The 11,763-nt window shown below is 39.7% G+C and overlaps 1 protein-coding gene across 1 annotated transcript; it reads left to right on the top strand.

The window, feature by feature from the left end:
* On the top strand, positions 4,805-5,746 carry LOC110262327 (olfactory receptor 52N5-like). The gene has a single exon (XM_021102723.1). The coding sequence runs from the start codon at positions 4,805-4,807 to the stop codon at positions 5,744-5,746; it is 942 nt and encodes a 313-aa protein (XP_020958382.1).

Consider the following 11,763-nt stretch of genomic DNA (forward strand, 5'->3'; position numbering starts at 1 on the left):
GAATCCTGAGGATATATGAGATTAAGCCTGTTTCCTGTGGGAAGCCTGCTAGATGAAGCCCTTCAGATCTAGGGTCTATAAGGTGAAACCAGGGTGCTACCGTCGTGCACATGCCTGCGCCCTCTTCCTGGCATGAGCGCCTTTCACATTCCTTTTTTCTGGCGCTCCATTGTGGGTAAGGCAATGCTTTTCAGATATTTTGGTTCCGAGAGTCTTATTGTCCGACAAAACCTAGTCTTGTTCTAGTCTGCCTGTGTCATCGCGGGGATCAAAGGCATCGTCCTACAAAGGAGGACGTTTGGTGATTTCTTTGGGAAAATTTAGGACGAACGCGGTCATGCCACCTTCACAGCAGAGGAGTAAGGGGCGTCTGCTCTTGGGTGGGCAGGAGAGAAGCGTGACATGCTCAAAATCTCCTTTAGAGCAGAGAGAACCCTTCTCTTTTTGTTTATTCATTTTTAGAAATACAGAGACAGAGACTTAGACAGTAGGAACTCTAAGATGCCTTTTATTAGGAAAAGGTAAACAGATACCTGCCTCTCCCTCGAAGTTACTAGCCCACACTTCCCCACCAACTTTCATTTCTTCAGTTCAACTTGCAGTCATCCGATCTAACTCCAAGTTATTTCTTTGGTTAATCCAGGTACTATCCTCATTCATGGGATAGAATAGGTAGCAGATCTGGCCCATATACTAAAGCAGCGCGCAGGTCAGTAAAGGGATATGATAAATACACCAGTAATTCTGGGACAGGTCTCCGGGTTATCATCATCATGAAAAACAGGGAAAATATGAGGGTGGCAGAGACAGGGGAAAAGTGATATCCAAGCAGACACCCTGGTTTGGATCGGAAAAGAAGGGGACACATTTAACCAGTATGTAGTAGAAAGAGTTCAGCAGGCTATGAGACACGCTGCATCTTGGTTAGATAGAATAGCTGTGATCATATGGAACGGGTGCACTCATTAAAAGAATGCAATTAAATTCATAGATGAACCTGAATAATAAAGAGGTAAATATATTTAAGTAGATAAATACAGACAACCGAATAGTACCGCTGCCCTGCTGCCATTTTATCTGCAGACATGAGGATAAATATTTGAGCTGGTATGCAAGTTGGCTGTTTATGCATAAGTAAACCTAACAGAACCTGAGGAGAGTCACGGAAGAGCCTTATGCTAAGCGCCGAAGGGTGCACTGCCTGGCCCTCGGTGGATGCTTACTGTCTAAAAATTTAACAGATTGAATGGATTACTTTAGAGTCCATACACTTGAAACATTCAGTCTCGATGATAACACTACGTCTCACTAAACAACTGAATTTGACATTTTGGAAAAAACATTGCTGAACAGCAATAACAGGAGATGAAACAGTCTCAAAGAATCTCGAATTCTCTCTTCTGAATCCAGCTTTTTTCCTGACATTCCTTGGCAGGAGATCACGGAGCAGACAGATGCTTCAGATGCCTGCTAGAATTTTCTCCTGTGTCCCAGATCCTAAATTCCTCTAAAAAACACTGTTCTCCTGGCCCATCTCTAGAGACACATAGCACAAATGCGGGGAAAATGTAAAAAAGCAAGCCTTCTTGGCCTTCCTGGGTCCTAAGCAGTACCTGATTCATCCTGATTTTTCTGGGGGCGGAGAGCAAGCGCCCGTCTAAAGGAGCCTGTTTTCTGTTTTAAAACAGCCAGAGGCGACAATGTTTGCTGCACACGCTTTGCCCCAAACGGTTGCCAGGTGTGGGATGAGGAGACGGCAGGAGCCGCCGTGTTCGTGGTGACCGTGCTTTCCGTCGCCTCGTGCAGGGCCAGACGCCTGGACCCGGTAATGGAATCTGTTGGCATCGAGAGGGAGGGTGAGGTGGTATGGCCTGGCACCGCGGTGGCAGAGCCTGGGGTGCTTTTTGGCCTACAGTGTGTTGTTGTGTCTCTTTCATTGAAAAAAGCCCAGCACAATGCTCAGCAAAATCCTTGACATTCATCTCCCTTGCTGAGCTTTTATCCCTGTACTTCCAATACTTCTCTAAGGTCTGTCTCCCTATTACTTCGCCAGAACCACAGGCAAAAATAAGGAAGTGGGAGAGGTTCAGGGTAAGTCTGCATAGAACTTATAAAAAAAAATTACCTTCCCCTTTGAAACGGACAGTGTGAACCAGCCCACACAATCCTCTTATTCTTTACAAAGACAATAGCTGGAGGACAGGGCAAGGAGAAATTGTAAGAGACAAGGGTACAGGTCCCAGGTTAGAAACACAAAATCTATTATGTCAGAAAAAAAACCAAGCAAGCAAATAAAGATAAAAACAAATAAAATGAGAAAATAAATGGTCAATACACTGCTTGTTAGGCTTTATAAAGAATTTGGTGGAGTGAAACAGATGTAACGTGTGCGGTAGAAAAGCCTAGATGTCCCTCTGATTTAATCACTAATAGCTCTGTGCAAGCAACTTAAGTCTCTCGCCCCTGGGTCAGGGAATTTAGTCACAAGACTTTATCCTAGACTATGGGATGAATGGTCCTTTTTAGAGGAAGTGACCTTCAATCTCAGTATTCAAAGAAGACATCAAGATAAGGATATGGGAGAGAGAGTTTCAATAAGGGAAAATAATAGATCAAAGTCAATATAGGCTTGAGATCTATGAAGTATTTTGGGATTTGCAAGTAGTTAGCAATGTTTAAGCAAAAAATGCTATGATACGGTGACCTTACAATTCGTCATCCAAACAAGACACTTTGGGGATACTTAGGGAATGGAAAGAAATAACATGGCAAAGAGAAGATCAGACCTCAGTTTTAATTTATTGAATACCATATCGTGAAATTTGAGCTCTGTAGTCAAATTGTGGAGAAGACACTGAAGATTATTAATCAGTGGATTAAAATGTCCCCAAAATTATGCTATAGGACAAATTTGATTGGAAAAAGATGGGAGGCAAAGCAAAGAAATCAGCTGATGCAGCTGTGTGGTTTTTAAAAGACCACAAGTGTGGTACTAGGAAGGAAAGGCTTATGTTAAAAATATTTCTGGATTTTAAAATACAGATTTTTACACTTTAAGAATAAAAAATAATACATAAGTATATAAATAAAATACAGATTTTTCCCCCTTATCTGAGGATAGAATACAGATAATATACTTGTGGGAGTGACCTGAACAGAGTAAGAACCGAGACATGTTGCATTATAGGGAAATGTACCCAAGATGGGGTAGAGGCAGGATGGAGAAGGTCACGAAGATGTTGGCAGAGCCTGTTGTAGATGATGTGACTCCGCTACCTAAACAACGGACTCAAAGCTGGAGCTTCTTTGAGTATATGGGATAGAACTTAAGTGATGTTTTTTATTTTTCTTTTTTTTTTTGTCTTTTTTAGGGCTGCTCCCATGGCATGTGGAGGTTCCCAGGCTAGGGGTCTAATTGGAGCTGTAGCCGCCGGCCTACATCCCAGCCACAGCAACACCAGATCCGAGCCACCTCTGCAAGCTACACCACAGCTCATGGCAACGCCAGGTCCTCAACCCACTGAGCAAGGGCAGGAATCGAACCTGCAACCTCATGGTTCTTAGTTGGATTCATTAACCACTGCGCCACAATGGGAACTCCTTAAGTGATGTTTTAGTCTTGGACGTGGTGAAAGTCTTGGACCGTCTGTGAAAATGTAAGATGGAAACTCCAGTACGCATTTAGAAGGGAGACTCAACAATGGTAACAAACTTTCCTCTGAATTAATTCTCTGAAAGGTATCTTCGTGTTCGCTGTACTTGAGGTCGTGAGAGTTGGACTATTTCCAAGAGAGAGAATAAAGGGAGAGTCTAGAGAACGAGCTCTGAAGAATGAGCTGAAAACAGAAAGGAAAGAGATACCTTAATGACTTGGAGGATTACAGGGTATTTTGAGAAAAGGGGATTTCTTATTTTTCCTTCATACAATAATCAGATAGATTGACTTTCAAGGACACTGTACTTGAATCTCACATCCAGGTATCCAATCTGTCAGATACTAGTCTAGGAGTAAAATGAACTTCTGATTTTTTTAGAACTTTTTTTTCCTTTTTTTGCCATGTCTATGGTATGCAGAAGTTCCCAGGCTAGGGATCAATGCTGCACCACATCAGTGACAATCTGGGGTCCTTAAATGGATAGGCCACCAGGGAGCTCTGATTTTTCCCAGAATCTTTGAGGTTGGGATCATTAGCCTTGCCTTATAGATGATCAGCTGAGGCTTTACGAATGCGGTCATACAGTTAGCATAGAAAGAGTTGAAATTTGAATGAGATCTTATTTTGAATGCATAACCATACCAGCATATATTGCTGCATAAAATTAATGTAATAAATACTGGGCTATTTTCATGCAATTATAACTTGCTATCATAAGCTACAAATTCTGTCAAACCAGGATGTAGGGTAAAGGCATTACAGGAATTTTAGAGCCATATATGAATATTATTTCTGTCCCTGAATCTAGTTTTGTGACATTTGACATTATTTGAGCTTCCTTTGACTCAGTTTCTTCTTCTACTTGATGACAAAACAAACACTACAACTTTGTGGTTACAGCTTTAAAATTACGCTTAGATCATTTATAAACTTTAAAAATATTTCCTGTAATATACTGTTATTCCATATATTGTATATTTTCATAATCACTCTAATTCAAAATTGTTGGTACTATTACAAATGTAATTCTGTTACAGAGTTGTCTGCCTTCTCAAGGATGATCTAGGGAACTAAATTTCTATTTTTTAGATTTCTTCTCCTCAGGATAGAGATCGATGGAAAAATAGAAGTTCTTTACTGAGTTAGCCATGCTGGTTTCCAACAATTCATATGTGCCCCCCCAATTTTTTATTCTGAATGGAATTCCTGGTTTGGAAAGAGTACACGTATGGCTCTCCCTCCCATTCTGCACAATGTATATCATCTCCCTCGTGGGAAACCTCGGCCTCGTGTACCTCATTCATCACGAAGAGTCCCTACATCGCCCGATGTATCTTTTTCTGGCAATGCTTTCCCTCATTGACCTCCTTACCTGCACCACGACTCTGCCCAATGCACTCTGCATCTTCTGGTTCCGTCTTAAGGAAATAGACTTCAATGCTTGTTTAGTACAGATGTTTTTTGTCCATGGGTTCACAGGTGTGGAGTCTGGTGTGCTCATGCTCATGGCTCTGGACCGCTATGTGGCCATTTGCTACCCCTTGCGATATGCCACCATCCTCACTAACCCTGTTATTGCCAAAGCTGGGCTTGCCACCTTCCTGAGGGGTGTGTTGCTGATGATTCCTTTTCCATTCTTGGTCAAGCGCTTGCCCTTCTGCCAAAGCAATGTTATCTCCCATACATATTGTGACCACATGTCAGTGGTGAAGTTATCCTGTGCTAGTATCAAGATCAATGTCATCTATGGTCTTTTGGTTGCTCTCCTGATTGGAGTGTTTGACATCTTCTGTATATCTGTGTCTTACACCATGATCCTCCGGGCAGTGGTCAGCCTCTCATCCACAGATGCTCGGCAAAAGGCCTTCGGCACCTGTACTGCCCATATATCTGCCATCATCATCACTTACGTTCCAGCCTTCTTCACTTTCTTTACCCACCGTTTTGGGGAACACACCATCCCCCCTTCTCTTCACATCATTGTGGCTAATCTTTACCTCCTTCTTCCCCCAACTCTGAATCCCATTGTTTATGGAGTAAAGACAAAGCAGATCCGAGACAATGTCATAAAGCTCCTCTGGGGTGAGTAAAGCGCAAAGATTCAGACTCCTGAAATTAGACAGAAGATGACAGAAAAATGGCAAAGAAGAGACTCACCTGTGATCTCACACAATTATTATATTTTTCATGAGCTATTTTTGCAACCACAGTGGGAAAATTTATTGATAATTCTGGATTTATATTCCAGTGCTTTCTCTTCTTTTTCTCCATCAAGTTTAACCAAGTCATTGATGTTGGCTCGCTACAACATTCCTCTACTGTATCTATGTAAGATATTTTCTTAACGTTTTAGGAGGGTTCTTGAGTGTTTTATTTGTATTTGTAATTCTCCTTATCGATAAAAAATGGGATTGCCCTTTGGGACACTTCCCAGGCTGGGTAGTCTTTGAAGCCAACATTCATTTTATGAATTATATTGATAATATACAGGTAATAATGGCAGTCATGGATTTTATAAGAATAGCATTTAGGAAGCTAATTGTAGCTAATCATATTGTAAAAAGCCACGCAGACCAAGTTACTCAAGAAATGAAGAAAATGTGTAATATAGGTTGGCCCTCAAAAATAATAAATGCAGTATATGACTCAGAACACCTCTGTTGTTTCTGAATATTGAATTGCTTTTCCTCCCTTATGTACTGACATCAGGGCTTTTTTCTCTGTTGAATAAAATTACTTATAACACCGATGAACTCTACATAAATGATGCTCACAACTACCAGGTGTGGGAAAGCATCTTAGATGTAATCTCTCCACTGTACTATGTCAGTTTCAGTCATATGTTTTTTTTCCTGATTCATTGATCATCCGTCAGCTATGTTGTTTCCTCTGCTTTCACCTCTGGAACATCTAACGCAAGACATGTCGAGGTGTCTGTGGAGCCCTGAGGACCTCAAGACCATTTGGGAGAATCTATGAGGTTCAACAATTCTCACATAAATATTAAGATATTATTTTCCCTTTTCAGTTTCATTCTTTTACTAAAGCACAAAGGAGTTTTCCAGAGTCTGTATGATGTGTGATTATTATTGTAAAAATAAACTGTATCAACATTTGGGAGATCTGCATGATGCAGTGAGCTGAGATTTCCAAATGACAAATGTTTGATATTATAAAATGATGCATGGTGGAGTTCCCTTTGTGGCACAGTGGAAATGAGTCTGTCCAGGAGCCACGAAGTTGTGGGTTCGATCCCTGGCCTCGCTCATTGGGTGAAGGCTCTGATGTTGCCATGAGCTGTGGTGCAGTTCACAGATGTGGCTCAGATCTGACATTACTGTGGCTGTGGCATAGGCCAGCTGCTGTAGCTCTGATTCAACCCCTAGACTGGGAACCTCCATATGCCATGGGTGTGGCCCTAAAAAGCAGAAAAAAAAACAAATTTATGCATGTGTCATAAAGTTGGAAAATATTGATTTGGTCATTTACTTTTCTCCAAATTGCTGCTAAGAAAAAAAGGGGGGAAAAAAGATAGAACCAGGATGCATACAAGAATAATGCTGTAATTTTAGGAAATATGGATAACATTGCAGTGTAAGAATTAACAAACGTTTATATACAGACTGCTGAGTTAATAACAAAATGGCGTGTCTATAAAGTTCAAAAGCAGAAAAACAGCTCATTAGTGTTGATAGAAGTCAAGCAAGTGGTTACTTTTTATGTTATCACTGGGCAGGGTCATGAACGGAGCCATCTCCATGCTGGAAAATACATTTCTTGTCCTGCTTTCTCTCCATGATAAATCAGGTTGTGTAGTCTTGTCTTCTCTTCTGTGTGTTTTTTATACCTCAAAGTTGCAATGTTTGAGTTTAATATTAGCGTCTCAAAAATTTTAGTCGATTGCCACAATAGGGTAGGTAATGAACTCATTGTGGCAAAAAGTTATAGCGGAAACGTATTCTCTTAATCAAAACTATGTTGAAAAGGCATTACACAATAATGCTAACTTTACATAGATGAAAACCTTACAGTCTTGACACCAAGCAGGGCCCCGTGGGCTCCTGGGCACGTGAGCCTTTCTGTGCCCCCCCCCTCCATTTCTTATTTTTAGGGAATAAACGTCAGCCTCCAGGACCTTCCCTGAGTTCCAAAGGGCAGGTTCAAACAGTTGCCCTTCGGGGAAGGGCGGGGATGGAGAGGAGCTGTCAAGAGACAATAGTGCAGCTTTGGGGGCAGGGCCCTGGTGCCTCTTCAAGGAGTAGAAGTAACACTATCTCTGTGTTCTTCTGCAGAAGTAAAACCCCCAACACATGGAAGATGTTAATGAAGCATTTTTTTATTCTGGAAAGAAGACCACCAGACCACTGAGCACCAGCTTTGAAAACAACATAAGCTTCCTCTGCCCTGGTCCTTATCTGTGGCCGTATTTTTCACTCCTCAAACTATAAAACCACCTCCCAAGCTCCCCTAAGGGGAGCACCGTCTTTGAGGCATTAGCCTGCGGTGACCCTCCTTTGCCTGGCAAAGCAATAAAGCTATTTTCTTCTCTTTTGCCCAACACTCCGTCTCCATGTCTCTATTTGGCACCGGTGGGCAGAGGCCGCATCCTGGCAACAGTCTCTTTCAAGAAAAGATTCAAATCTAGAAGTGAAGAGAGCCATGAAAAAATTGTTCTCGTACAGTTTTTAAAGGTCATTTTGAAAACATGTTTCATTTTTTGCCTCAGTGCAGACGCGGGCTTTTCTCTACTCAGTAAGATCTTTGGCTTAGTTTTATTATCGCCGGAAATAGGATCTGCGTTCAGGAAAAACGAAGATCTGCTGACCCCCAGTTTGTTGTGATGGAATGAACTCAAATCTTCAACAGGAACGCAAATAAAATGAATGTTATTCATGAAAAACAAGCCTAAAGAGAATACGTATGTTTTATTTCATATTTGAATTGAAAAGATGACACATATCATATCAGACATTCATTAAGATCCAGAAATTTATTTTATTGAGCTATATTTTAAATTATCCTCTTGTCCGCTCCTGAGGGATCTAGTGTAAGAAACTTTTATTTCTTTTTGTTTCCATCACTCTGAGATCTATCGTGTGTTAAAACACAGTACGTTGCTAAGAGCAACCTGTGGTCTTGACTTGAGCCATCCCGGCTTTGCTCTCTCATTGAAGTTGAATGCAATTCTACGGCTCAATATGAATCAGATGGGATCTAAAAGCAGACCTGAAACTTCTCCAGATGGTCATGTGGAGCTCAGTGGGTGTAGTCCTTCGAGTCTCAAGATTCTTCCGCACGACTTGTATCTTCTAGAGAAACTACGTATCAAAAACCTCATGAAAAATAAAATATTACCTTCCATATCAGTAAACAAGAATGTTAGTGATTTCAGCCACCTCAGACAGTGAGCAGAGCTGGTGAGCCCTGAGGGAACTCAGAAAGGAGACAATACCTGCCACCTAGCAGCCATCAGACTCTAGCCACTCCGGAGGGTGAGCCCTGAGGAAAACTCAGGATGCAAGAACACAGGATACTGGCCCTAGACAGCTGAGGTGCCTATCAAAGGAACAATTGCAGGGAGCCCAGCCTTTGCATCTTCCTACACTAGAAAAGCTCTAAAATCCTTGAGCTACCTGCCTTCTTTGAATAGCAGTAATCTTTTGCTCTTACTACTTGCCCTTGGTTGCAAAATTCCTATACATCCTAGCTCCCCACTCATTCATATGAGCAGGTTTTCTCAGGGTTACTTGAGATGCTGCCTCTTGGGCTTAAGTCCTCATCTCGCCCAGAATAAAACTTAACGCTCAACTTTTAGGTTACACGTGTATTTTTTTTTTAGTTGACACTCTCAATGAGCTATGTATGTGTTATTTGTGACATAAATTATAACTCAATAATAATAAATTATAAGTTAAATTCGAAGTGAAGAATAACTGTTCAGTCAAGTTTATTCATTTAGAACGTAGCATATTTGGCATTAAGCTAAAATGCTATTGATAAATAAATAAATATCATTAATATTTTCATGGGATATTTGTTCCAGAATTCCAGACGGATGTTTAATGGACTTATACACTAAGATATGAACTCCTATATTGTGAGAATTAGGAAGGTTCTCTGATAATGCAAATGAGAGGTCTTTTGGCTGATTTGAGGTCAAGCCTCTAACTATCACTTAACTAGTTGATTAACAAACAATGTGAATTATCCCTTGATTAATAACGCACTATGCTAGCTGTACCCCTAATTCCACTAGTATTGATAACATTGAATACATAAAATAGCCCAGGTAGATGTGATAAAGGATTGACTGAAGGAAATCCAATCCTTGCATTCATCTTTATAATTGCAAATTTATACTTAAATGGGAAGAATAACAGAGCACTTTAGACCAGAACCACAATGATGTCAACATCGCATCCTTATAAAATTGTCTTTGCTGAATCTTCATTTCTTGTTATGCAGGACACTATATGAAACAACAAGAAAAGTCAATTGTTTTTATTACAGAAAATGCCGTAAGTTATGACAATGGGCTGTATTGGTTAGGTCTTATGAAAAATAAATTCTCCCAACTCAGCATCATATACAGGACACTATATGAAACAAAAAGAAAAGTCAATTGTTTTTATTACAGAAAATGCCGTAAGTTATGACAATGGGCTGTATTGGTTAGGTCTTATGAAAAATAAATTCTCCCAACTCAGCATCAGAAACATTGAGCCTTTCCAGAACAAGTTGTTTTGATCAAGCTTTTATAAAACTAATAATTCAGAAGTCTCTCCTTTTTTGTAGACAAAATGGTTGAAGGAAAATTTGAATTCACATTGTAGCAATTTTTAAGAAGCATAACATGAATTTCTGTTTCTGTAATCAGACAATATTTCCTTTTTCATATTTTACTTGGCCTGATTTTCACTAATTATATATATATTTTTCTTCTTACTTGTATTTTTCTGCAACCTATGTCAATTTAACAGTTAAGTGAGTGGCAAGGTAAATAAATAAACAATAGTAAAGTAAAAAACAGATTTGAATTGGCGCTAAGATGATATGGAGAATTTCCTAAATAGTTTGATTGAAGAGAGACAATGATTTTAACTAGATCAATCCTCCTTAAAAAAAAAAAAAAAGAATAGTCTGGGACAGAATAATCAAAGTCTTAAACATGACCAAAATTCATCTTGAAAATGACCAGGGTCTTTTGGTTATAACCTTTGAAAAATTTTAAAGAATTGTATAACTATGATATTGGAAATATGAAAGAAAAGTTCTGATATTTTCATTCATAATGCATGCAATATATTTTTTTCACTTTGTAATTATGAGCATGTATCCCCACACAATAAAAATTGCATCGAGGGATTTGTTTGTTTTGTTTCCTCAGTGCTCATTTCCCAGTAATATTCCTCCTCTTTCTGGAAACTGCCCTTAGACTCCTTCTCAATTTATCAGCATAGAACCTGTGGGAGTCACCTTACAGGTACACAAGCTCTACAGTAGATTAATTCGAGAAGCCCTGCGTTCAAAATAAGAAAGCATGAAACTTCTCCAATTACATATACTTTTTAAAGTTTTACAAAGTTAGGAAGACTTCTATTTATGTTGACATTCAGTTTTTTTCTAGACATTCAGCTTGCAATATTTTGATAGTCCATTAAAAGTGCACAGGTCTCATGATTTTTATTTTTTATTATCATATTTTATATGTCCGCACCTGTGGCATATGAAAATTACCAGGCCAGGGGGTGAATCATAGATTCATTTGCAAACTACACAACAGCTGCTGCAATGCTGGATTCTTTAACCCAATGTGCCAGGTCGGGGATGGAACCCATGCCTTCACATTGACCCAGGCAACTCAAGTTGGATTCTTAACTAACTGTGCCATGGTGAGAATTCCAAATCTCATGATTTTTAACTATCGTTTTGCTGGTATCCAAGTATCTTATGTAGGCTCCCTTATTGATTAATGCCTGAAGGAAATAGCTCTTAAATAATGGTTAATTGTTCCAGAAAGGATTTATCAAAGCAAATCCAGACAATGTTTTCCTAGGCATTTGAAATGGGGACAAAGATTCAAATTGATTCTAAAATATATTGAACT

Source organism: Sus scrofa, chromosome 9, assembly GCF_000003025.6.
Source record: "Sus scrofa isolate TJ Tabasco breed Duroc chromosome 9, Sscrofa11.1, whole genome shotgun sequence".
Taxonomy (NCBI): domain Eukaryota; kingdom Metazoa; phylum Chordata; class Mammalia; order Artiodactyla; family Suidae; genus Sus; species Sus scrofa.